Here is a 27,966-nt window from a genome sequence, read left to right as displayed (position 1 = left end):
GAACCTAAAGTTTGAAACCAAATGGGGACAAGAACAGGCAATCGAAGGACACCGACAGACAGAGACAATTTTAACCTGTGGGAAAACTACAAAAATCATTTTGACAATTTCAACCTGTGGGGAAACTACAAAAGTATTTGAACTGTGCATTTGAAAACAACATTAACCAAACGGTGGAAGAAAATACATTTTGCGTTTCTTTTGGAATTGTGTTTTGGCACTTGGGGAAGGGAACCCGGAGTCCTGATTAGAAGCCCTTCATTGTGTGATTTGGAACTGGGAGAGGGGAATTCTGAGTTGTAACTTGGGGAAGGAACCCCTGAGACCTGAAGAGACTTCTTTGCATTCCAATTCTAAATAAGGGGATTTTGAGACTTTACTTTGTTGAGTTGTTTTATACTAGAGGAAGGGAGCTGAAAGAAAGCTGCGAGCTGGAAGAAGCTCAGGACTGTGTGTTGAACACTGTTTTCTGTTGATTGCTGACACCCATACACATTGTATACTTATATTTGTGTTGGCAAGCATAGGTTCTGGTCACAGACAGATTCCTAAGTTGACCTCTTTGACTCAGACTCTCCTTAGTTTTATTTGGGTAGGGAAATCCCACCTTAGCATAGGGCAATTTAGGCCTTTTTCCATCCTGATATGCAAGTTAATGAAAACTGATTGTTTGAATTTGGAATCTGTTGGCTGTGTCCTTCTTCATGATGCCTTTTACACTGCACGCTTTCATGTCCATTCCAAAACCCCCCCGCCGGCCTCATTGGCTCCATGACCATTTTCCATAGCCCTCATTCACTTCAGCAAAGACTTGAAATGGTCAGAATGACGGCTTGAAGTGCTATCGAAGAACCTGCATGCACATAGGTGCAACCTACATGTTGCTTTAACCGCAGGCCTTGTCACTGTTGCACCTGTAGCAGATGGAAAGGTCTGGAAACGGATCTCCCCTTCCTTACAAGATTTGGGGTTGCAATGGCTTAATCCTTCGTGAGTCATCCTGTCATGCCACTTCCTTTTTTGGATGTAGCCTTAACCGTGCTAGCCTGTGTTTAGGCAGGGGACGTGATGCGTAGAACGCTCTTCACAACGTTTTAATCTGGATCCCTCCTTAGATCTGTATACTGATGAGTTTCCAGGCCTTCCGTCCATAGGAGTTACATGCGTCTTAGCTTTTCCCCTTCCTCGATTTGTCTGGGGTCCACTGTTGTAGGTTAGAAGGTGGTGGATACATTGTCTTATGCCCCCCCCCATTTCTTCTTTGACAGAGGATGATCATTTTGAATTGTACAACATGCAGCCTGTGGGATTGCTTCATGGTCCGCTTTTGTGGCATGCAACCTTGCTGCACATTTCACGCACTCGGTGCTGCGCAGCAGACTGATGTGATGGACAAACCAATGTATGGACCACCTTTGAAAATCTTGTAGAGTAGCATACAGCTTTCCCAAATATTTTTGGCAGACACTGGCCCACTTTCCCCCCTTCTGCTCATCCTGATATCCCAGAGAAGAAGGCAGTCCACGTACCGCAGACACGTGACCCAGCAGTAGTCCATAATCCATGTGGGGCTGTCTGCACCCCGTTACTGTCGGACATCACATTATTTCATCATCTACCCGCTGAGTGACATTGCAGGAAAGCTCAGACGGTCGCCTAGATTTCAGCATGTGTCTAGTATGACTTTCAATCCATTTCCCTTTTCATTACAATTGAGTTTGTTTTCTATGTTGGCCTATAGTCCGTATCAGAATGGAATTGTTAGAAACCTATATGGAAGAGGGTAATGAATATCTTATGTGCATTTTAACACTGGGGGATCTTTCATTGTAAATGTGCTTAATTAAAATCTGAAATCTAATGTTCGATAGAAGCCACTGTCATTTCATCTTTAAAAGCCCCATTTTATATTTTGAACCCCTATGAATGGTTGAAATGGTCCATGAAATGTTGATTGTATATTTTACTGGATGTTTTGTGGAAATCCCTTTTTGAATAAACTTATTTTGATATTTCCAGTGTCCTTCACATGTAACCTTACCCATCAGTGCTCGTCTGCATCTATTCCTTTACCAGCTGTCGACTCTTTTGCAGAGCTCACGCTTTCTCCACCTCAATACATCCCTGGCCGCCCTTATCACCAACCCCCGCAAGCAGATACCATTCTGCGCTCTCATGAACCAGTCATATGCCTACAGTACGCTTGCAGGATACAACACACCTTTTAGATTCACTCATTATTTTCACACTTTTCTAAAGAGATGAGCTCTAGAGTGCGTTGGAGCACTGTTGACCAGAAGTAGGACCCATTGGAAAATATCTTGGTGCTCTGAAGTGGGCGGTGGGGTGTGGAGTAAATATGCTAAATAAACACCAGAACAAACTGCATCTTGACATGGTTATTAGTCCTGGTAAAAAAACGGTGCAAAAAGAAACCTGTCAACCTGTTTAATTGAATAATCTAGTGCAATTCAACAAATCTGTAGTCGCCAAAAACCTTGCGATGACTGTGAGTGTAGCATGCTGCAGAGTCGGGATTGGAAGGCCTTGGGCAGTGCACACGGCATAGAGTATGGCTAGGGAGGCAAAGGAGAGCGGACCTCAAGATGGCAGTTTGTTTGTTTGTTTGTTTTGTTTTATTCTAATTTATATAGCGCACAACAGCCCGAGGACATCGTGGCACTTGTTACAGTGCAAAGCTTAGTTACTTAGTTACATGGTCATTAGCAATATATATACAGGTTGCAGTCACAGCAAGTGCACTTCCCAGAGTTTGAACAGGAAGATAATCCTACGTGCCCTTCTTATCCAGGTTCTCACCAACCTGCACGGACCATCATGCTCTAGCCTTGGACTGACATTTATCAGCGACCTACTCAATTAGCCTTTTGGTGCCTAGCATTTTCAGATACATTTAATTTATCTCAACCCTCCTAGAACCTCATAAGGGGATTGGACTGGTAAGTGTTAGAGCAATGTACAGTGTTTTTAGTCACTTGGTGACATTGAGTAAATCCTTCCCACCTACTGCCCAGCAGAAAGAACCCACAGTAGATTCTGTTCACCGATCCAAGACAAGCACGTTGTCTAACTTATCTTTATGGGAGTGGAGGGTCATATCCTCACAAAACCGGTGGTAAATTGATGAAATTGGCTCAACTCCTGACCGCTCCTTGGCTTGTTACAGACCCAGGCATCATATGTTGCATGCTCTATCCCTTCTGAGCACTCTCTGCTCTGGGAGATCAGTGTCCGATTCCTCCTCTTCCAGGAGTCCATTGCGGTCCTAAGCCTGGGACAGTAGAGCATGCAGCCAGATTGCTATCTGACCAGAGCACTGACACTGCTGCGCAGATGTTTCCCCTTTCACAGGCTCCTCTGTATTGCAGGTTGACGTTTGGGGTAGTAGCACATTCCCCTGTGCATTCCACTGCTGCACATTGCCTTCCTAGAAGATCTAGTACCTTTCTGTGCTTCCATGTATTCAAATTCAAACACTACACATAACGGAAAGTATTGTATTTCTGGCCAGAGTCCGTCCAGAGGAACGATGCCATTCGGACAGTCTGAAGAGTAAAATGGTGAATGTGACTCCTGTGGGGGAGGGAGGGGCGAGGGGAGGCCAGGTGTAGTTTCAGGGACACTAGTGTGTGTCTTAATACATTGTGCACTTTTGTCTTGCAGGCAGAGCACGAGCTTCGTGTTGCCCAGACTGAGTTTGACCGGCAGGGGGAAGTGACGCGTCTCCTGCTGGAGGGGATCAGCAGTACACATGTGAGTATTCAAGTAGACTGCCATGGCTGGCTCAGTGGTGCCCAGCTGCGTGTAGAACACCACTGTGGCTTCTTCCCTCAACACTGGAGCCTGCCACTGGGCTGGATGAAGGGGCCTTATGGCAACATTAACCAGTTGGCATGCATGCCAGTGTTTTGTGAGGGATTGTGGTATGTACGTATTCAGTTTGTCAAGAACCTGGGATTAGATGCCCGTGCTCTTGAGTAAAACCCTTTGAATGTTGCACATTCCCTTTCCCTTTCTTATTTAGCACCCCCACAGCACAGTCGCTGATCCCTGATATCTGACGGAAACTGACCAGGCTTGTGTTCCTCCCGCAGGTGAACCACCTGCGCTGCCTCCATGAGTTTGTGGAAGCTCAAGCTACCTACTACGCCCAGTGCTACCAGTATATGGTGGATCTGCAGAAACAGCTTGGCAGGTACCCATGCCCATGGCATACTCTCTGATACTCTCTTCTAGTGGAACTGTGAGATGGGACCTCTATTTAAAGCTTTCTCTACCAAGGTATGCCGCAACAAGGAGCTGGTCATGATGAATTGCCCGTTCTCTTCTGTCAATGTGGCAGAACGTGTTCTTAAGAATGTTTTGATGATACTGGGAAACGAGGGATGTTGAGGATTCTGCACGCTGGGCATGTGGAATTGAGGGCGTGGCTGAGCTGACACTCCAGAGGAACACTGGCTTGGGATGGTGAGACCATCAGGCTCGGGATGTGTGTAGTTATTCTCTTCTGGCAGCATGAAGAATTCTTGTGAGGTGGAGAATGGTGTGCTTTCGGATTGTAGAGCAATTGTGGTTCGGAGGGTGTGTAACATATTGTGCTTTGAAGACATGGAAATCCAGGGTGTGGACGCCATTGGGCGCAGGCGCCATTGGGCGCAGGCGATGAGGACGTTCATGCGTGGGTGGGGGATTGAGGGGTTTCTGCCTCATGTTTTATTTCCTCGAGCAGTTTTTTCATGCAGTGCCTTTCCACTATTTGCCTTTCTATGCATCAGTGAGTGTTCTATTCTGGTCAAGTATTGCTCCATCTCCTGTTACTTCATGAAATGACCCTATAAAGACTCCTTGTGCAACATAGGTTCATAGAGTGGGGTTTGTTCGCCTGTGTGTATCGGAGATGGATACCGAGGCCGAGTCGTCAACTCGATGGCAGCAACGTCTTAGCGATGTTGCAAGAAATAAATTTGTTCACAAAGCTGATTTAATGGAAGGAGTTATGGAATGCGCAAAATGGATGCGGAAAAACTGTGGACCTTCGAACTTGCCTCTAAACTGCAGTTGCATCCAAACAAAATTCGGAAAGGATACAACAATAGCCCAGACTTACATCTTCAATTCTGAGACAAAATCCAACCAGAAAGATGATCGTTCCAATATCGGCTGTCCGTTGATAGAAAAACTGGTTGACCCTATCGCCCCTCCAATAAATCTATCAAGTGCGTCTGCCCCTCTTTTATTCGACACTGTAGATAAACGCAGGAAAGTTCAAAAACCTATGCCAAACCCGACATCGACACAAGACATTTGATTTGCCTTTGGAACTAAAAACACTGATCTTGGGACCAACCATCCAATCAAATTTCCACAGATGACAAATTCTGGGACCAACACTGCAGTCTTGGTTGAAAGCAATCCCAAGATTAGTTCACAAGCAACCACAATGAAGACAGTGCCTCTTCCCCCATCACAAGCTCAACCTGGTAAAGCTCCCCTAAGTCACTTAAATGACCCTGCCAAAGATAAATTGTTGGCATCTAAAGCTGCTGATACAGCGCCCTTGAGAAAGAAATGAAAATCGAACAACTCAAAGAAATGTATAAGTAATCTTACTACACCTCTGCCTGTTGAAGTCCCCAAAAACATCTCAATGCGAAAGCTCGTTGGCAGGACTACAATCTCAAACATTGAAGCACCTAATCTTTTTAAACGGTCTGAGATGACCGCAAACCCAAAAATAAAATCACGAAAGAATGAACAAGATCACGACACAACCTTTAACTCGGCAGACCTTGCCAACCTAACGACATATTCCATCGATGAGGAGGCGCAATCGCGAGATACCTCAGATTCCTCCTCCCATTCTGTCCAAAATGGCGATTCTTCAAGTGGCTCTATTTACATTGTCAAAGATGCAGATGACAATCAAGTGGAGCGACCCACTTCTGCACCTAAACAACAAAATACATTAAGTAAATCCTTTTCTCCAAAAATGGACTCTGCTTGTTCCAATAGACCGTCAAGAGGGAGAACACACATTCAAATTTCACACCTGAATCCAAAATTTAGCCAAGCTCAAATGAAAAAAGAAGGAAAAAGAAAAACAGAGATCGCAATCTGAGCACAGCACAAACCAATCCCAATCAATAAAGATCTTATTAGAAAATATCATGCGCGATAAAGAGGAAGACAATCTGAATCGACGTAATATCTTGAAGCTCCTGTATTGTGTTCCATCTCTCAGGACCATAAGATCAGAGGACATTGATATTGTTGAGTACGTCTCAGAAACGCGTGCCGACAAGGTAATTCTACACATCCACTCAAAACTGATAAAAAAAACACTCTTAGAAGCTAGAGCTGAAATCCTCCTGTTCGTATATGAAATTAGCAGCTATTGTAAACAAAACTCTTCAAGAGACAATATGCCTCATGACCATTCTCCATTCCATTTGTCAAATTTAACAAGAAATGAGCAAAGACATCAGCAGCTTTCTGAAAGGAATGACAAGCCATCCTTGAGGCATAACATCAAAAATCATTCAACCAATTCAACAAATGGATTCGACAGTGCGAGATTTGGAAGCCTAAACCATGGTTAGCTATGTAGCCATGGAACCCAATTGGAGGATCACTCCTTGATCTCTCGGAACACACAGGGCTTCTCTCACCTATTTAATGAATGTGAATTAAGGAAAGAGAACTTTTCAATAATCTGCCTTCAAGAAACGTGGCTCCAACGTACTCTAGTAGGTGACGGTTTCACCATTCTACTAAATAAAGCAAAAAAGAACACATCTGGCCGTCCATTTCTTTGGCCTCCTAACACTAATTCAAAATAAGGATGACTGGTCAGTAATCGACTCCATTGAGCCCAGTACTTTCATCCAGGCCACAGTGATAAAATCGATGACGGAAAAAAATTGATCACGTGTCCATTTCTTGATAATAAATGTGGACTGGAACCCAGCAATGATTGTCTCGACCCATTTCATCGACTCAGTCACACAAATAATTGATGACCACACAGCCAAATTCCAGGAAATCTACATCATGATATGTGGTGACTTTAATTCCGTCTGGGTAGATGCCCATGGATCACCCAGTGATATGCGTACAACCCCAAACTCTAACAGAGGGAAACTGTGGCTTAACAAAATGAACGCCCAAAATGTCACCATGCTCAATGGACAGACCATAGGCGATATCCCGGCAAAACACACATGGGCGCCAATGGGTTTTAAGAAAACCCTTGATTACATCTGGGTATCTAACAACTTTACCTACAAGATCAAATGCTTCTACACTAAGAACCTAGGCAAAAGTGACCACGGTGCGATTATATCTACTTGGACGGAGCCTGCTAACAAAGACCCCTACCTCCATGTTGGGGATCTAGAAATAAATCAAGGTCCAAATCGCTTACGAATGACGAACAATAACATCAGATGTTTAACAAAGGCTTTTCAACTTGCAAACCAAAATGATTCAGTCACTGTGGAATATGAAGCTTTGCTGTTAGACTTTCAAACAATATCAAGTGGCTTCCGAGTAAACTATGAAAAGCCTATTCATCAATACAGCAAAATAATCGCAAACGCCAAGAGACAACTGCGTTTTGACATCAAACAAATTAAGACCAATAACATCAATGATTATGTTTCTCTGAAAAGAAACGTCAACAGCAATATCGGAACTGGATGAAATCCTTTAAGTTCCTTCGTGAACAAGAGCGTGCAGAGATGATGCCCCTGCTGATTTGTGCCAATAAAAGACATGAAACCTGGGCGATAATTAACACTGGCTCCTTATCCCAACAATTTCATTTAAGCATCGAGGTTGCAGCCAATGTATGGATAGATCACTTCTCCAAAGTAGTCAGCAATACTTCAAATACCACCACTACATTTATCATGGATGATGCAGTGACTTGGGATCCACCACCCTCGATAGATGACATTCGAACTGCGATCTCAAAGCTGAGAAACTCTGGTGCAGCAGGCCCAGGCGGGATAACAAATCTAGTGCTAAAGAAAAACATCATTGAATGGTCCAGTTTTATCCATGTTTTGTTCGGCCAAATCTTATCAACTAGAACGCTTACAACTTCTTGGCAATCAGCAGTAGTTGTACCTATCTTTAAAAAAGGTGATCGCTCGAATCCCAATAACTACCAGCCGGTTGCCCTCTTAGATGTAGTTGGAAAATTATTTGCATCTTTCTTGGAAAAGGGACTATCCAAGTGGGCTTTGGACAACAACATTGTCGATACATGACAAACTGGTTTCACTAAAGGAGTCGGAGTTGAACTAAATCTATCACTTTTCTCAGTCCTAAAACTTGAAACCCTACGTGACCACAAATCATTGTTTCTCACGTTTGTCGATCTACAACAAGCGTTTAACAGCCTAAATAGATAATTGTTGTGGAACAAACTTAATCTCTGGAAATGTCCACCCGACCTACTACAGGCTATAATGCTTCTTCACACGAATACATCTATTCGAGGGAAAATTAACGCCCAAGGCGAACTGACCAACAAGATCCCCCCACAGAAAGAGGGGTTAAGCAAGGCTGCCCGTTGGCTGCAGCAATCTTCAAACTATATATATCAGATCTACCAGCTGCCTTAATGGACTGCCATTGTTTCCCTCCAAAGATCAACAGCCACCATCTCAGTTGGGTCACCTATGCACACGACTTGGTGTTGATTGATTGCACCCAAGTTGGCCTCCAACTACTGCTTTCAAGTTTAGAACTGTATCTGGTTCAAAATGACTTGAAGACCAATGTCGCAAAATCTAAAATCCTGAACTTTGGCTTCAAATCGGGAAAGAAATGGAAGTCGTTTAAATGGTATGCTTCAGCCGAGAGCCTGGAACGGGTCAACAATATCTGCTACTTGGGGGGTGTATTTTAATAACTCCATTAGAGAGCATCGATGGGTTACGAATTTGACCTCCAAAATCAACAGTCTGCAACTACAAGGTACAAAACTGCATGCAGACTAGGGAAAGTTCTTGTTACGTCCGGTAATAATGTTTTATCGCCAAAAAGTAGTCGCTGTTGTAACATTTGGAAGCGAGGCAGGCTTCAACATCAGCTATCACCTCTGGCCCGTCTTAGAAGGCCTATTCTGGCAAAAGGTCCTTGGGTTACCCAATTGTGCCGCCATAAAATCCATTAGATATGAACTGGGGCTCCGATCACTTTACTCTCATGTGATTTGGAAATCGGTCTCGCTACTGAGAAAAATATTGATGGACAATACACCGAAAGCATACAAAATATTAGAGGGTGCAACAAACACTTGTTTGCCGAAGTCATGGTCTGACAAATTGACCGATCTTTTGATTGACACTGGAAGCAGCATACAAATGCTGATGGAGAATCTGTAACGCTCACCTGATTCCCGTAGAGGCGCCGGTCTTGACTGGGCGTATACCGTATCTGCAAAGGTGATGTGTAACACACGGCTGGCTCTTTGGGCTGGACCTCTGTGCACTGTATGTCTGACTTGAAGGGTAGGATGTGTGCAGATAGAAAATATGGGATTAAGGAACTGGGTTATTGAATGTCTCTCTCTTCTTCCCTTTCTCTTCTCCTGTAGATCCCCAAAGGTTAACGCTCTCACCTTAGGTAAGTGAACGCCGTGCTCTCCATCTGCCTCGGGGCAGGGTGCTGTAACCAGTTTCTTCACTGGATAAGGGGAGCAGGCCTCTTGACTTCAGAGGACTGCTGTCCGTCGTTTACTGCACGAACGGTAAGTTTCGAGTAATTCTAATGTCTTTAAAGTCTTTAGTAATGATGTTTCTTGTTTTGCAGGGTTCCGGCGATGGCGGATGACGGGCTGAAGTGAGTTGAAGATGGAGCCCGTGTGATGAATAGAAGCGCCTGGAAGCACGTAAGTAAGCGCTTGTTGCCTGCTTCACGATGCGCTCTGTCTTTTTATTTTGCAGGTACAAGTTCGGAGCGGCTGCAGGGTGCCGGAATACCCACTGAGTTAGATGTGGAAAGGAGTAATGGCACGTGAGTATCAAAGTTCCCCAATGTCTTTAAACGCACCTTGTTTTGTCTTTCAGATGCGGGATGCAGCGCCGAAGGCCTCCGGAGCGTGCGAAGAGTAGGTAAGCCTTTGTCTTTCAGATGCCGGAATGCAGCGCGAGGCGTTGGTGACAGCCGATGGACCAGGTAAGTGAAGAGCTGTCACTGAAGACCGTAATGCTAACCTGTTCTTTCTTGTCTTTATAGGTGTTGCTGAAGACTGGATTCAGGATGGTAAGCCTTTTTCCTTAGGCCCAGGATCAGATGCAGAAGACACGATGAGCGTTCTGCTGCAGAGGATGCAGAATAACGCAAAGCAAGATTCATCCATCGGGTGTGGTTTAAATAGCCTCCTGTAGTGCTTAGGTGTCTCCTTCCACAGCCACGCCTAGGTAAGAAAAGAGTTCCTGCTTTCCAGAAGAGTTCCAGTGTTCTGAATCTAGGGAGTGGCTCCTGCCCCACCCAACAGGAAAAGTAGTTCCAAACAGAAGAGGATCAGAGGCTCAACTGGCAGGCAAGTAAGCAGCATGGTCTGCTGCAGGTAAGTCCACCCAAGCATTATGAGCCCGGCGCTTCCAGCGCTGGGACTGGGCATATTTATGAGCCTGGTGCCACTGGCGCCAGGACTGGGTCCAAAAGGTCCCAATTGGGACTGGTTGGCACTCGGAACCTGGGTTATGGATCTGCTTCCAAGGGAGTTGGGAAAACCCTGACCTTTTGGAAGCAGAGATCATGACAGAATCCATGCAAAGTAAAGAAAATGCTAGCCCTTAGTGACTGGATCAAAACCATTGATCAAAGGGCATGCCTCAAAACTAGTCTACCTTTGATCGGCGAAGCCCGACCCCTACATGAACCTGCGAAATACCTAATCAAATTCCCATCAAATTACCACCGTAATCAGTTCCTACGATTACGTCTAAACCTACTCCCAACTAAGGAACTACTATTCGGCAGACAAACAAGTGGCACCACTAACAACAGTTGTCGATTCTGTGAACAAACGGTTGAATGTCTAAAACACCTAGTTATAGGCTGTCCAGCAACAATAAAAAGATCCAGATTTATGGAGAAATATGCACCACTGAACAACAATATGAGTGGTGGTCATACCTACTGTCTGGTCGCAATTGTCTATTATCCTGTGCTGTAATAGACTATCTGACAATGTGCTAGCTTCCTGAGACTTGAGACTTGAAGAGACAACCGATGGTCGATTTTGTTGGTTGATTTTGATCTTGATCTTGATTTTTACTTTGATCTTGGTTTTGACTCTGATGTTTGATTTTGATCCTGACTTTGACACTGGTTTCGATGTAATTTGCACTAATACTTCGTTTTACAGGCGACGTGTAAAATGAAGCATGAAGGGATGGAACCTATGGAAGATGTAAAAAAAAAAAGTTTTTTGATATAAAACTATATTTTACAATAAAAAAATAAACAGATTCATAGAGTAGGGTTTGTCCGCCTGTGTGTGTCGGGGGTGGGGGAGTCTCTGATTAGGGTGGAGAGCATGGGGGCACTGAACATGTGGAAGGCACATTATTTCTAAGGAATGGGGTGTCATTGGACACAGGGGATGAGGGGCCATAGGCCTTTAGACTCTGAGGAGCAAAGCATTGCAGGCCATGATGTTCTAAGGAAGGGTGGGGGGGCATGATGCGTTGAGTGGAGGCTGGGCATGGTGCTCTGAGGGGGCTGAGGCCATTTGGTTCTGAAGGGGGGGCTTGGGCTCGTAGAAGGGAGTCATTGGTGTCCCACGTGGCCTTAAGAACATTCAGACTTCAAAGGATTGTTCAAGGTTTTTTTATTTTGTATAACCCTCTCGTTGCCCGTGGGCTTCCCGTCTAGCACAGGCTTACTTGTCCATCCCAGGTTGACAACTGGAGCTCAGTAACAGCTACTATCTAGAGTGCTACCCTAACAATTCTTAGTCTTTTCTATCTTCTTGGTGGGAACCTATCCTGACCACTTCCTGGGATTTGTATTCCAATATAGTCTGGTGCCTTTCCAAACATCCAGTTCCTCTCACTCAGGGTTTTCATGGCCTTGTTTTCTTTCTCGCCCAAGCCCCTCTACACTGCCACCATCTCCCCTTACTCTGCTCCCGTCTCTCCCCTGCCCCCCTCCTCTGCTCCCTACCTCCTGGTACAGGTAGTCATGAAATGAGAGAAATGGAATTCTAGCCAAAATGGAGTACAGCAGGCATTAGGTGTTTTTCTTCCATATGCAATACAGCAAATATAGGGATGGCGAAGACTGGGTCTCGACCTAACTCCCTCACCCCGCCGCTGTGGCAGGGCTGGCTAGGTATGGACCCGTCGCATAGGGGTCTGGGGAGAGAGGCCTTTGGGCTCTGAAGAAAGGCAGAGTGTTGGGCTCTGGGAAGTGTGAGGGTAGGGTATTGGTCTCTGAGGAGAGGGGAGTTGAGACCGTTTTACTCTGAGGCCCGGGGTCATTCGGCTCTGAGAGGGCGGGATTTGAGCTCCAGCGACCTTAACACCTGAAAGTATATGTATGTCTGAATCATGAGGTCACTGGCTTTTCAGGATGTTGAGCTCTGGAAATTGCATTCGTTTTTCGTCCCTTCTTTACGTATGGAAGCACACCCCTAGAAGTCAGTCGTGCTGCACCCTGGTGATTGGCACAGCCGGCAGCAGGAGATGACCCTATGGTGCCATGCTGTTGTGAGAGTAAATGTGGATTCTGCTCTCTGGTGGGCTCCGAGTTTCATTGCGCCCTGTTACAGCACCCGTGCAAGGACCGAATATGTTCAAAAAAATACATGCTCAAATGGTCTGGTTTTTCACCGTAACGCCACAGCCAAAATTTCTTGTATGAAATGTCATGAGCAGATAATGCTGGGTTTGTTTTGAGGTGTATGTGCTTCTGGAGTGTCTGCATCCTGCGACTGCCCATTGTACTGAAGTAGTGAATATTCACACAGTGCCCACAGTAACCCACGATACAGGGCTGCTGGGGACTGTGCTATGCAGAGGCGAAGGAGTGGCTGTGCCTTCCCATTGCTGTATTCCTCCTCCTCATGTTTACATATCAAGCCGAAGGCTACAGAGCTGGTGAATGACGCTCCCTGGGCATGTCCCTGCTGCACGGGCATGTTGCTATGCCTGCGTCTCTGTGTGCTGGTCCAGTCGTGTCACCTTCCCCATCTCGTATGGAGCGGACCAGTTCCTTTTCTGCCTGCTCAGGTCATTCTCGCCACCACCACATGTGGGGTAGGGGCATGTTTCTATACCCATCTCCATCTGTGTCTTGGTTGAGGGGCACCAGCATGTGCCTGTCCAACGGTGGTGAGCCAATTGCATGGCCATGCCCGAGCCCCATCTGTGCCCCCTATGCTCTGCTTCTCTCCCTCTGTGGAACTGAAACATCGCTGTTAAAGTGATTAACACTGGTTCTCCTTCCATTCCTTTTCACGGCCGCAGCTCCAGAGGAGAAATGTAAGTATTCACTGCATGACATGTGGCTTGCAATTGGCTGATGCCAATGAAAGGGTTCTAACTAGAAGCAGTGCCTCCTGCACTGGCACCGATTTGCATGCGTTTGGAAGAGGACAGGGCATAGGCTGTCCTTCCTGGTGACAGTGTGAGGAATTGTACTATGCTAGAAACTGCTTTTATCTGCTGGCACGTGGAGGTTTTCTAGACAGCTTAGGACCACCTCAGTTTCCTGATGGCATTTTATTAGATGGGCACAGGACTTGGGGAAACCTACTCTCTCCTATTACATCCCAGGCCATGGCTAGCTCTGTGGCCACTGGCAACACACGGGATCATTCCCAAACCTGCCTGCACCCTCTAGTGGATCTGATTGAGACTCTGTCGCCATGCTAGGTGAATTGCACCCCTTCTAGTAGCCACGGAAGCAAGAAAAGCTTATCTGCTAGCCAAGCATATCAAAGGCATCTTACCCATTTGAGTGCTTGAGAACTTAACCTGAAGCCTGCATTGCTTTTAGTTTATACACCTGCCTAACAGGAACGTATTTGGTAAAGAATGTGGGAGTCTCCCAAAAACATACATCGTTTAAGAGCTAAAAGAGGATTCCACGCTTTACGAACACTGACTGATTCTTATGCCTTTGGTATAAGATTGAAGTTATTCTAATTACTTGACAAATGTCTAAGTTGTCTTTAATGTTTGATTTGGTGGTGATGAGCAGTTCACGCATGAGCTTTCTCAAGGCTATAGTTTATTTGAATTCTGTTAAGTCTGAGACAGGTCCTGCAATTCCACCACCATCCTGTCATAACCAGAAACCTTTTATTTATTTGTGAAGACCATTAAAAAAAAACAGTTTTAAACTTATATCGATTAAAAACAGTTACTCAAAACATACCTTGAAGGGGTTTTGCATTTTGAAAGAAATAACTGAGGCCAGTCTGACCAGCTTTTTTCCGCTGACATATACATTTTTTTTTTTCTGTTTCGCTCTGGTGTCAGTGGTATGAACACAAGGTTTGGGGGCAGTCTTATTATTTGTGTTGTTTCAGGTGTCAGTCTGCGCCCTTATTCAGACTGGTTGAATCCTGCAATTCATGACTCTAATAATTGGAAGACAAGTAAAAGGAACCTCTTATTAAGCTGCCACTCTCTTGCAGCCTACCCATTGAACCTATCAATTACAACTATGTATATATATTTCATGAAAATGTAATATCATTCATTTCTTCACTTCAACCCCTGATGATCAGGGCACAACAAAGTTTCCTCACTTATATAGGCTTTAACTCTCACAGAAAACCCCTACAAATAAATACATGCCAAATAGTCCCTCAAAATACACTCTTAAAAGCTGTTATGTTGTCTAATACCGCGCACCGCTACCATTGGGGTGGTCTCCAGGTGCTTGCGTGGCTCTGCAAGAAATAGGGCAGGTGAGTTAGTGAGGGTAGAATGATGGGAAAGGTCCAGAACCAGGAGAAACCGGCCTTGGTGTGTGTTGGCTGTGGATGAGTTGATTACGTGGACTGGCTTGTTGTATCTATAAGGGGAAGGCCCAATGCATTGGTTGTTTGTAATATGCAAAGGTTTGTTATGTTAGGTGTGTTTCGTGTGTAGTTTGTCTGGTAGTTATGGTTTGTGCGTACTGGCTTGTATCTGTAAGCGTAAGGTCCAGTGTCTGGGATACACACTAGACACTCCCACAATTCCTCGAAGTACAATACATTGGCTACTCCCACTAGCCCCTTTCTACGCAGCAAGAATGACCAGACACAGTGTGCTTCTGCGTGCAGCAAGATTAAACGGCAAAAGTGACACATGGCTAATCTTCACAATTCTGTCTAATGTGACGCATGCCTAGGAGGGGAGGAGATGGAAGCGGGGGTTAGTGGTTGGTGGCTTTCCTACGGTCCCCATTGGTGCTGCTGCCATATTTTGTTTAGGTCATTGGAAGTTGAATAGCCATGTTTTCAGTTGTTTTCCAAAGATGAGGTGGTCTTCTGTTCGCCTAATTTCCTTTGTCATTGTGTTCCATAGATCAGTAAGTAGGCGTGAGAATGCACTTCTTCCAAATTTCATTTTTCTGTATTTTTGTCTCAATTTGGTGGTCGTTGTTTGATCTTGGGTCTCTTCCTGGTTGGTAGTGGCTGATCTTGGCCTGGAGTAATTCGGCTCCTTGTACATGTAATGATTTATGGGCAATGCAGAGAGCTTTAAATTTAATGGTTTTTTATTTATTTTTTACTGGGAGCCAATGGAGGATATTCAGAGCTGATGTGATGTGGTCTCTTCTGTTTAATCTCAGGAGTATCCTTGCTGCACTGTTTTGGATGCGATGATGTTTTTGGTGAGCCGTTCTGGAATTCCAAGGTAGAGGCTGTTTGCGTAGTCGATTCTTGACAATACTAGTGAGATGATTGCAAGGGTTCTATGTGGGAAAGAGAGGTAGAGTAGCAGCCCTCTAAGTACTCTCAAGAGGTAGACTCATTTCTTTGTAATTGCGTTGACTTGTGGTTCCAGTGATAGTCTGTTCATGAGTGTTCCTAGGTTATGTGTCACGTTTTAAGTCTCCGGTTGGGTTCCCATGCTAGGCGGCTAGTCCAGTTGTGAGTTGGTTGCGTTGCCCTCTGGGGGTGAGATCATTATGTCTATTGGTTCAAAACCGAGTCTTCCTGTGGTTGGTGTGTCACCAGTTATCTGTGGTTGCGTTTATAGTTGCACGTTTGTATCGATTGTCTGTTGGATTTTTTCATTTATTGTTCTGAGGTAGTTGATAATGTTGTCATGCAAAAAATGGGGGACTCCACGTCCCCCTGCCCCCCTTTTTTAACCTACTGAATTTCCTTGACAATCATCCCCTTAAACTACTTGTGTCTCACACTTCCCTGAAGCATGTTCCAGAAATTCAGGAAGACCAAGGGAGATGCTGTTAAGCAGAGATCCTCCTAAATCTATGACCATCGACTGCACTCTCACAGCTAATGGTCTAGCTGCACAAACTTCAAAAATTAGAGACTCTCCTGACCTTCCTCACCCTCCTTCCTCCTACACTCCGCCTACTCTACCACCAGCCTCTGCCTCCATCTCCCACTTTAGAACCACACTAATACTGACGAAATCCCATCTCTACAGATGAAGGCTAACCCCTCTTATGCCCCATTAGACCCTCTTGCTCCTCAGTTAGTCAAGCCTATTGCTCCTTAAGAGGCCTCTCGCCTCAATTTACTCTTTAACCTGTCCTTTGACTCTGCTTGCTTTCCCTCTATTTTCAAAACAGCCACGGTCATCCCTCTCCTAAAAAAGCAAGGGGCTGACCCGAACCTACAGGCTTACTTCCGCCCTGTGTCTCTCCTTCCACACTACTCTAAAGTGCTCAAAAGGGCTCTGCTCAACCGTCTTAGACATCCACAACCTTCGAGACCCCCTACAAGCAGGTTTCCGCTCCTGCCGCTCCACGGAAACTGCTCTCATGAATGTGTCAAACTTAATCGCCACTAAGCACTCCAACCTATCCTCTAGCCTAATTCTCCTTGGCCTGTCTGCTGCCTTTGACAGTGTCGATCCCTATGATTTCCTTAATACGCTTTCTTCTTGGCATTCGCCATCAAGCATGTGCCTGGATTGAATCCTACTAGGCACCTCGCCAATTCTTCGTTCTCTGGAGCAACAACACCACTCAACTCACGCCTAACTGTTGGTGTTCCTCAAGGCTCGGTCTTGGGTCTGCTTCTCTTTACACTCTACACCTCTTCTGTTGGGGCACTAATCTCCTCCTTTGGGTTCTTGTACTAACTCTTCACGGATGACACCCAAATCTTCATTTTTCCTGAACTCTCCTATGATCTCTCTATTAAAATGTCCAACTGTGTCTCTGCCATTAAATATTGGATGGCTTTGCACTCTACCAAAACAGGGGTGCTCTTCTTCCCTGCCAAATGCTCTCTCTCATATCTCTTCCTCTGCCTATCCAGTTCCCACCTGACACTCTCCTCTACTCTTCAGCTAGGAACCTCAGCGTCATCAATGACCCTTCTCACACCTACTCTACTTTCATCTCCAAAACTGCAACAGCTTGCCTCAACCTCCTAAATATTAGGAAAATCAGGCCCTCCTTCCTTTCACCACTGCCTAGTATCTCTTTATGATATGATATGGCATTTATAACGCGCCTATACAGAAGTGTTTCAAGGCGCGACGAGGCAAGGGAGGGGGGACAGAGGGAAGACAGACAACGATCATACTAGGCCAAGTGTCATTCAGATCGCGCAAGTGCATGTGAAGGGGGAAGGGCTACAGTGCGGCACACGTGCCAGCATCCTCTTTGGTCTTCCCAGCTAAGCTTTATGTCCTCTCAGCAAGATCATTATCTTCGCTACCAGGACTCTCTTCGAACTCCCTCACTTCACACCTACTTTCTCGTACCGTCACCAAGCTGGATGGCTGATGATGCAAAACCAGGCCAGATTTAAATGTATTCCCCTGGTTCACAAATCCATCCACACCAATGTGTCTGTCCTCCTATAGGCAACTCTACAAGCTCTTGTAATCTCTGCTCTGCCTCCTCAACTACCCTTGGGGCTCCTTGATTCCCCCCCAAACCGTCCAGTCTTCTTGTTCCACTTCCATGGAATTCTCTTCCCACGGACATCCCAGAAACTGTACACACTTATTTGTTCAAAACCAAACTAAAATTCTACCTCCTCGCCTCCAAGTTACCTTTTTAACATACCTCTCATCTGTCTTCTAGCTAACATTTTTCCCTCACCTCTAACCTGCCTCTGTCCCTCACTTTCGCTGCTTCCACTCTAGCACTTCATCATGGTCACGTTCTGAGTACAGCTGGCCGTACACCCTATCTGCACTTAAAAAGGTCTAATGTTGGTTGTCCTTAATCTGTGTATGTCCACTTATGTATTGTTCACAGTGACTGTTCCAACTTGTCTACACAACCTGGTCAGAATGTCCCTCAAACTCACCCCATTGTAAGAAGCTCACAGCTTCCCGTCAAATTGGATTTCTTATCTATTGTATGTTCTTTTGTGATCAAAAGTGCATTGTTCCCCCTGTATATTAAATAATACAAAAGGTTGAGTGGTGCTACATCCCATCCCTTTCCTTCCATAATTGTGGGATGTCCACATGAATGTGGATGTGCCTAGCACAGTCCTTTTTGTTTGAATGGTGAAGCCAGAGTGCATGATATGGTCTTGATATGCTCATTTTGTCCGACACTCTGCTTCCGGGTGACAAACCCTGTCATTGTTTTCTGAACCTACTCCTAGTAATTACAAATAGATCTCAAAGTCCCACATTACCAAACAGGATGGTGGACTTGCGGTTATTTATACGTTGGTTTTCAATAGAACTGCACTAACATGTCCAATAACCTTAGCTGCTGAATTATTGCCCCTACAATTCAAAATGGGACAAGCCGAAGTTCTGAACTTGCTACTGTTATAAAGCCTTCCTGTTCATAAGCAGAACTCTTGCATACCCTGGCCAGTCTATTTATGGAAAATACTAGATTCATTGTACAAGACTACCATATTAGCCCTTGTTTAACACCCTAACCACGAAACCGGCCATAGATTAGAACAACCTTTTGCATGGACAGCAGAAATGTTGGTCTTTCCACTCACTCCCTTCTCCTGGACTGACCACTTTGCATACCTTTTCCAATCCCTTCTTTGCGGATACAAGGTAAGGTGGCACCTCCTCATTTCCAAACATTGTCTTGCCCTTGGAACATAATCACAAAAGAATCTGTATCTGGCTCACTTGCTACTCTATCTGTACCCCAAAACTTGACTGACCATAATAGGCTCAGATGATGGGTCAGTGATGGCCTCTGTGGCGACAAACTGAAATGGGCCAAGGACCTGAAGAAAACGTGCTGATTGATGAAGCACCCCTCTCCCCCTTCTTTGCCAGCACACTTAAATGAGCACAATGCTTAGAAAAACACTGCTGCCACACTGCGCATATGAGCTGGGCACAGAGCTTGCTGCCCCCCTTTGTGCAACACTGTGATATGCTTTGGACCTCTGTCAGCCTCTCTGCTGGCACAGGGCTGGAAATGCTTCTTTTTGCTGGTAGCTCATAAGATGGGTACATGCCTTGCGATAGCTTCTTTCTCTGCTTGTGCATGGCTTCTGAGTTACTCCTACAGCTGGCACGCTGATTGGTAGAGGGCTTGCTGCATCCTCTCTGAAGGCACAGTATGCAATGGGCACATGGCTTTACACCATTGTAGCACACAGTGACAGAAAACTATTGTTTTAAATATATGGCAGTTTCTAGTAATTTTCTGGTAAAACATCTATAGTTGGTGTTTTGCTGAAAGGAGGTGTAAAATTCCCCCCTTTTTAAAAAAAATGTATTAAGCGTAAAAATATCCAGACCAAATGACTTTCTAAATCAGTAAAAACATATTGGTTCTATGTGAAAATCCCACATGTTGAAGACTGCATCCAAGAAAGGTCAAATATTTCTGCACGATTTGGAGTAGCCTTCTTTGAACTGCTCTGCCTCCTGCCCCTGCACTTCGCCTGTGTTTGCAGGAATTTCCTCTTATTGGGGTGGGGATTACACCCACCCAAGACCCTCTTTCACTCCCTCATCCCCTACTTTACCACCACACACTGCTCTCCCAGCCCCAAAACAAAAACACACACACACACGCACACACACACACACACACCCCTGCTCCAAATATTGCGCTCCTGCCCCCAAACACATGCTTACCTCCTCTCCTTCGTTCTTCTGAGCCTCCGAGGAAAGGCCTGCCAACCCCTCCACACACTTGTCCTCCCCCACATAGCCCACATGTCCTCTGCAGTATTTCTTAGCAGCGTGTTTATTAATGCTGATTTAGAAAGTCAAATCGTCCTTTACTCTGCACAGGAAAAACTAAAGCGAGATTTACAATGCATACCAACATAATAGCAAACCAAAAGAGGTGATAGCTGTAAGTTTAGAATTAATCGTAACCTCTTGCATTGCTCTAGGCAACCCTCAAGACCATTGTTCTTCGCCTGCAACGTCATTACAAAAGGGGAAGGACTTTATTCAAATCGTGCTTGGTCCCACCCCAAAAGGGACAGTCCAGCCCAAACTGCTAGGTCACATCCCTTCTGCACGAGACTGCAAGCATCCCCAAACATTTTTCGGCCTTGTTGGGCCTCATCAGTGAGGAGTAGCTTGGGTCTGTAGGCCAGCAGACACAGGACCAAAATATGGGTATACCCGTCCCACTCGGGGTGACTACATCAAAACAAAAGAGGTGATGGCTGGAAGGTTTCGAATGTATCTTAACCTCTGGCATTGCTCTGGGCAACCTTCCAAACCATCGTTCTTTGTTTGCCAAGTCATTCCAAAAGGGGAAGGACCATATGCAAATCAGGCTTGATCCCGCAACTCTTTGTTGTTGTTTTGTCACTCTGAGCGAGACAGGTATGCCCAGATGTGGGTACCGTGCCAGGTGGGCCTAGAGACCCAAGCTACTCATCACTGATGATGCCGAGGCATGTCTCGGGATGCTTGTGGTCTCGCGCAGAAGGGATGTGACCTAGCAGTTCGGGCTGGACTGCCCCTTTTGTGGTGGGGGCAAGCCTGATTAGCATATGGTCTTTCCCCTTTTTAAATTTAATTTTTTATTTATTTATTAGTTAAAAGTCAAATATGTAAAAACAATCATCAACTTAAAATAAACCTTTAACATTACATTTCCAGAGAGCATCTACAACCCAACTGCAACACACTCTAATCCCCTACATTCCCACTTAATAAATCAGACCAAACCATAGGTAGTTAAATTACAGTCGACCAACTGAGTTCAATTAATCCTCACCCTCAATCCTCGGTGGTCCCTCCCAGTTTGATAACACAGCGTTAAGCATTTTCATCACTGCAATAACCACCCTGGACTTATCACCAATTAACATCCACTTCCACCATTCCACACTTGTAAGAGTTGATTCCATCCGGAGAGAATCCTCAAGAAAAAAACGCTTGAGTCTCCCTCAGTGCTTCGCAATTCATGACTAAATACTCCGGGGTTTTCACATGCTGGAGCCTCTTACTGTACCAACACCCACCATCTTCCTCCTAAACAGAACCTCTCTTGTATGGAGGATATTCAGACGACATCGAAGAAGTAAATCCTGATATTTTCGGGAGGGGAATTTGATCATAAATTTGGGTAGCTCTTTGACCCTCCCACTGTCAGTGGTCATCATTTCTCTAGAGTTTAAACCACCACATTGATCCATGGTGACGATCCAGTCCCTAGACAACAATTTATTTCTCACACTCATTGGATTGGACAGCAACGATTCCACAGAGACATTCTTATCCAACAAAAAAGCTTCCACCTTAAGCCGCCATTGTTCCAACTGGCTTTCGACCACCCTACTATTTAGTGCCAAGATCTTAAAAGTCATCACCACACTCTCCAGGGCACACTTTCTATATAAAGAGGCGGTCTTCCAAGCCACCATTGATTCCAGAGACTGGAGCCTTATTTCAAGCCTAATCATAAACATCGGGAGGTCATTTGGCAGTTTTAAGATCCTGCGCCAAAAATGACCCTCCAATTTCTCCCAGCAATCACATGAGATCGAAGCACTGCCTCCGCGCCATAGGTGAGTATCTGCGCCACCTTCTGCTTGTAGAAGGTCACAATAGGTAGAAATGTAAATTTACTGAACTTCCGGTGGAGCACCCTACCCTGATTAACCAGGGGGATCATTCTCTGCCACAAATATGCATAATGAGCTGCCTCATTAGTATTTCTGATAATAGTGACTCCCAAATACACAATTGAATGCACTACAATTGAATGCACTATCTCCAAGGGTATACCCTCCTCCCTCCAAGTAAATTTCTCTTTCTTAGTCAATCTTGCATTCTTCAGCGGGAGCACCTTAGATTTTGCTGCATTGATTCTCATACCATTAGCTTGCAGACGCCGTCGGAGTCCTATTGGAGTACAATCAAGGAAAACCAGGTCATCCGCAAAAAGAATCCACGAAACCTGGGCTCTGTTGATTGTTGGCAGAAAGGCCCGAATATCCACCTGAGACAATCCCAAATCAGCTATATAGAGGCAGAAAAGGAGCGGTTCAAGAGCACACCCCTGTTTCCAACCCCGATAAGTGAAGATTTTACTAGATGACAACCTAATTCGGACTTAAGTATCTGTATAGAGTGCTTCCATTGCTTCTACCAGATCAACCGGACAACCCCACTTCCGTAATTTTGCCCAAAAATGACTCCTGAGAACACTATCAAATGCCTGTTCAAGGTCCATGAAGGCCAAGAACCGTGTTGATCCCTTCTCAAAGCTATTTTCCTTTAGGAGATTCAGTAGATGGCTGGGCAGGTGAAGAACTATTGTCTGGAGCGTTGCCCGGAGCAATTGCCAGAGGTTTAAGATTCATTCTAATCCTTCCAGCCATCAACTCTTTGTGTTTTCTATACCAACATAATAGCCATGAAAAAACAGGGCCACATAAAGACAATCATATCTAAAGAGCTTGTCAGTGGGATTTAACGTTCCGCAAAAACATTTAGGTAGGGAACTGCATGTTGTGGAAAATCTCTGAATGAACATTGTTTAAAGTAGCTGTTTTATGCATGGCTGCATGCTCCACATTCCAAGATCTGGAATGGAGAACATGGTGAGTGAAACTGGGTATTCGGGACGGACAGTTGGAGGACTGGATGAAGGAGGGTGGAAGCGGTTGCAAGTCTCCATAATGGAGATGTGTTAAATAAATTAAACCACCTACCTTGTGGCTCCACTGAATATTTACCACAACAATTCTGGGGTTAGAATGGTTGGCTGTTAGGGAAAAATATTGTTGGTGGTAGTGGTTTTGTGCAGAAAAGGTGGTCAGAATTGCTGGCCTTGCCAGAACTCTGACCCGAGTTGGAAATTGAGGAGGCAAGAAGTTTATCCCATTTTAGCTGCAGACTCAAAAGAGAGCGAGCGTGGAGACCAGCGGGAAAATATTTTTTGGGGATGTACCGCGCCTTGAAGTTGGGCACAAGATTTGTATTGATGATTATTTTTCCAAGTGGCCAGAGGGAACACTGGCGAAGATTGCAAGCATTTATTATGTGATGGAGTTTTTGTAACAAGTGTTCAGGAAAGAAGGATTACCTGAGAGTGTAATAAGCGACCATGAAATCCAGTTTAAAGGGAAGCCCATGATGGATTATGCAAAGGAGGTAGGGAGTGGGATGATCATTTGCCGAAAACGTCCACCTGAGACAAATGAATTAGTAGAGAGGTTCGACCATGTTATGGTAGAGACTACTGAACAAGCCTTAAGGAATGAAACGCCCAAGATCAGCAATACAATGGAGGAAAGGTAATGGCGTATTAGGACATTTAATAAATTGACAGGGCTGTCTCCTTTCTGGCCTCATGTGATGTAGGGAACCAAATACCAGCCTGGACACAGGTTGTATACGTTCCTTGGTGAAGAATGAGGAGGTTGTTCATGAGATGTTCAACACGGAGGGACAAACCAAGTACAGGAAATTGGTGGGTTCTAAGAGATCCCCAGATGATCCAAACCGGGTACTGGGTGAGGAGGAAAAAGGGACAAGCAGTGCACAAGAGTTTGTCAATTTTCAGACCCAGTGATGTAAGGGAGGTATTTACGAATGTTAGACTCCATGATGGTTGAATATTGAATTTGAACAGGGTAGTCAAGTGGCAGTGTTCTATTCCCAGGTGGGAAGTTGACGTTAGAAAGAGGTTCAGACAGAATTTAGTGAATACGAATAATAGCGGGTTGTCCATGTGGGAAGGACAAATGGAGTGCTCTCAAGGTGAGGGAGGATTCAGAAGAAGTGAGAGTGGAGTGCTCTCAAGGTGAGGGAGGATTCAGAAGAAGTGGGAGTGGAGTGCTCTCAAGGTGAGGGAGGATTCAGAAGAAGTGGGAGTGGAGTGCTCTCAAGGTGAGGGAGGATTCAGAAGAAGTGAGAGTGGAGCAAGATGCACACTTTCTAGAGGCCGTATGTAGAGGGTTGCATACCCCGGGAAGTAAATCTTGCCAGGAGGGTGCAGCTGTGTCTGCATATGTCTATGAAATGTGGTGTTTGCCACTTTTGATTCTAACGTTCTCAGTATCGCAGAACTTTTTTCCTTCAGAATGCTAGTGACACATGGTGTCCCAAGTGTGACTTCATAAGGGTTGTTTGTTAGTCTTTGAATGTTCGCAGCCAATTGTCCTTGGAGGGGAAGGGGTGGGTTGTATGCATGGCTGCATGTTGCACATCGTAAGATGTGGAATCTGTATGGGAGTGACAGTTAGAGGAGGGTGGAAGCGGTGGCCGGCAAACCACGGAACGGAGGGCAGGGTGCTGGCAGGATGGCTTGCAGGATCCATTTGACAAATTAATTTTTATCATTTGCGTTTTTGTTTTTCGTTTCCATTACTCCTTCCTATGTTTTGTAGCATTAAAACCCAGATATTATTTGGTTAAACAAAACAAAAAGGGTCCTTTTTTAAATGTTCTGTTGAGACTAGCCAGGCCCCGCCTCAACCTGCCATTACCTCAGCTTTTTTGCTGTATTTGGTCACCCCCACCTCTGAGCTGTACCTCTTCTGCCATCGCCTTCTTTTTCATTTTCAGAGATGCTGACTCTGGAACCCCCTCCCCTCCTTCCTCCCTTTGCTCCCCTCTCGACCCAGGACTCTGCACACTCTTACGGTTCATGTATTCCGCTGCCAGCAAACGCATCGTTTGCTCCATCTTGCTTCTTTCTTGCGCGAGATCTGCCCCACCCCCTTAAAATTAATTAGTGGAGGACATTGCTGGTGATGGAGGGGACCCTGTGGGACCGAGGGTGATCACGGAGCGACAAATGGTTTTCTTTGTATGTATTAGCAAGGATTAAACGTGGTTTGTGTTGGTAAATAAGTAAATGATTTTCATGCTATTGGTGATAGGAAAATGGGTAGGCTTGCTTTAGTCCATAACCCCACAGGTATTGGTGTAAATGGGACTTTGGTTTTGCTGCCCATGGGCTGGCCTCCTTCAGTAGTGCAATAAGGCCTACAGGTCTATGGTAGTGCATAGAGCTCATTACCACCCGCTGTACTGCGAGCTCCAGTCCATTTGGCATTTAGCTTCTAGGATTTGACTCCTCTGTGCACGTCCTGAAGCACTCACCTTTTTCTTTCTTTGCCAGATTTCCTGCCACGTTGGTGGTGAATTCAGACTCCACATCTCCTCTCAGCACGCCTGCAAGTGCAGCTACCATTCCTGTCGCGCCTACCGCAGCATCAGCACCTGGCACAGTTGTGGAAAGTAGCCTGTCTCCCAGTGACCTGAGACCCCCTGCTAGTGGTACCCGCAAAGCTCGAGTCTTGTACGACTATGATGCTTCGGATTCCAGCGAGCTAGCTCTGAAGTCAGATGAGGTTGGTATTTCACGTCCAAGTGTGCTTTTCTAGCCTCAACCTGCCACTGGTTTGTGCCACAACTTGATTTTCTGCCTTTGTTATATACTTTTCTCTCACACAAGATAAACCACAGTCCTTTAGGAAATCATGCTAGTCAAGACTTGCATTGCAGATTTCTAAGAAAAGGGTAGCCCTTCTATTTCCTCTCCTGACCCTAGCAGTCTGCCCGCCAGCACAAGATGGTGTCCCCAACCTCCAGGAAGATCACAATGGAGGGCAGGAGGCTGAGGGGTTATTTGTAGCTGGTTACAAATTGCTTTGCCACTTGGAGGGCCACGTATCCCAACATGGCAGAAATCTGAGTATTGGCTAGGAAACGCAAGCCCTATACTAAAACCCCATAACAATAACCAGGCCTTCAGCCTGTACTGTTATGGAGTTTTGCAAAAATCCACCTGAGGTAGGACTTTAGAAAACTCACACTCGGGACACAGGGCTCAGACTCTTAGTACAGGCCTGAACCACACACGTTTTATTGGTAGCAATGGCTGAGCAGCCAGGCTTATCTTGGGAAGGAGGAAGGCGGCTGTAGGCAGTACAAAGAACTTGGAGTATACACATAGGCCAAAGAAACACTAACACACTAAACGTTATGTAAAAATAATGGTTTATTTTATATATACACCAAGGTAAGTGACTCTTCAGAAAGTTAAGTACTATAACACACAATGAGCAACTTAAAAAAATCAATGCAATTCTTACAGTAAGTAAAACACTTTGAGAATGGCAGTATGCAATTCAAAAGGTAAGTAAAGTGCTTTAGTAATAACTGTTTTGGGTAAAATAAATGAAACCAGACCAACAAACAGGTAAATACTTTGCAATGATTTCATAGGGGCCTTAGGCTGTAGTAGTCCATCCCTATCTAGGTATGAGTGTCACAGAGTCAGACTGAAGGGCAAAACAAGCAAGGCACACGCTGTACAAAGTCCAAAGGTGCCAGAGGAAGTCTTCAGAAGCAAGTAAGTAAAGCATTTCTTGTAAAAAGGGTTCAGGGACTTCGGGGAAGGCTCCCTGAAGGCACACAGGCGTTGAGCCTGGCCGGACGTGTATAGGCGAACTCCCAAACACACAAATGAGCATTGCAGTAATTCAGCCCTAGGTAAGTTCTACCAGGAGTCTCACGGTACCTTATTCGTGAAGAAGAGGATGCAGCCTGATGCCCCCATGATGCAGCAGCAGACCTGGTCTCCAGATTCTTGGCAAGGCAGGCGAAAGAAGGGACACTGGAATGGATCTCGTAGCAGCAATCGAGTGAAGCAGCTTCTGGCATAAGATTCTTTGTGGTTCTGTGATTTTGGCGCCCTTTTCAAGACACCAGTGCAGAATGATTAGCACGCGGTCAACGTTTTTGTCTCGCTTTCCCGGCCCAGCACTCTGGTGAGGGGACTTCAAGGAGTGGAATCTTGCCTATGGAGGTCCGGAAAGAGTCCACCAAAGTTTCGGGAGGATTCGATCTTCAGAAGGTGATGCACTGCACAGTGGTCACAGTTTCTGATGTTTGTTAATCTGCTTGGAATCACATGCTGTGCATATAGTCCGACATCCAGTGGTCACCGCAGAGTATTGCATCTTGTCTTCTCGAGAGTCGAAAGGGGACGTCGGCATAGGCGTGTCTGTAACACTAGTCCTATAGCCACGTGTAGTGTACCCAAAATCCCTCACGCATCGAGGCCCCTCAGATTGTTTTTTTCCACCCAGAATACTGGTCGCCTTAAGCGGAGCTCATAAAGAGACATTGCCTTTGTCCCCTCGACCTTTGGTCGATTTGTTTAATTACTGTTATATAATATCACCTACCGACTCTTTTCGATGGCCGTTCCCGATCGCCGCCGAGACAAGAATTTCGACGGATGGTGATCCCATCGGCGCTGCCGAGCACGTGGCCAGGCCTTCGAGGCCTACACAGTAGGGAGAGTGGGGTTGGGGTAGACATTTCTGTCTCATACTGAGAA

General features: G+C 45.4%; 1 protein-coding gene across 6 annotated transcripts in view; it reads left to right on the top strand.

The window, feature by feature from the left end:
- Positions 1 to 27,966, top strand: part of SH3GLB2 (SH3 domain containing GRB2 like, endophilin B2) — a 224,899-nt gene that overhangs the window by 186,532 nt on the left and 10,401 nt on the right. For 3 of the 6 annotated variants that reach the window (XM_069609210.1, XM_069609208.1, XM_069609206.1), the window contains 4 exons: positions 3,685 to 3,774; positions 4,116 to 4,216; positions 13,512 to 13,526; positions 25,738 to 25,969. In XM_069609210.1, coding sequence (XP_069465311.1) covers positions 3,685 to 3,774; positions 4,116 to 4,216; positions 13,512 to 13,526; positions 25,738 to 25,969 — 438 coding nt within the window. The remainder of the gene's footprint in view (positions 1 to 3,684; positions 3,775 to 4,115; positions 4,217 to 13,511; positions 13,527 to 25,737; positions 25,970 to 27,966) is intronic. The other 3 variants (XM_069609211.1, XM_069609209.1, XM_069609207.1) reach the window with 1 other exon arrangement.

The sequence above is a fragment of the Ambystoma mexicanum genome, chromosome 8 (genome assembly GCF_040938575.1).
Source record: "Ambystoma mexicanum isolate Mex_15411 chromosome 8, UKY_AmexF1_1, whole genome shotgun sequence".
NCBI classification, from domain to species: domain Eukaryota; kingdom Metazoa; phylum Chordata; class Amphibia; order Caudata; family Ambystomatidae; genus Ambystoma; species Ambystoma mexicanum.
Note: the sequence above shows the minus strand (reverse complement) of the source record. Positions and strands in the feature narration are given on the sequence as shown.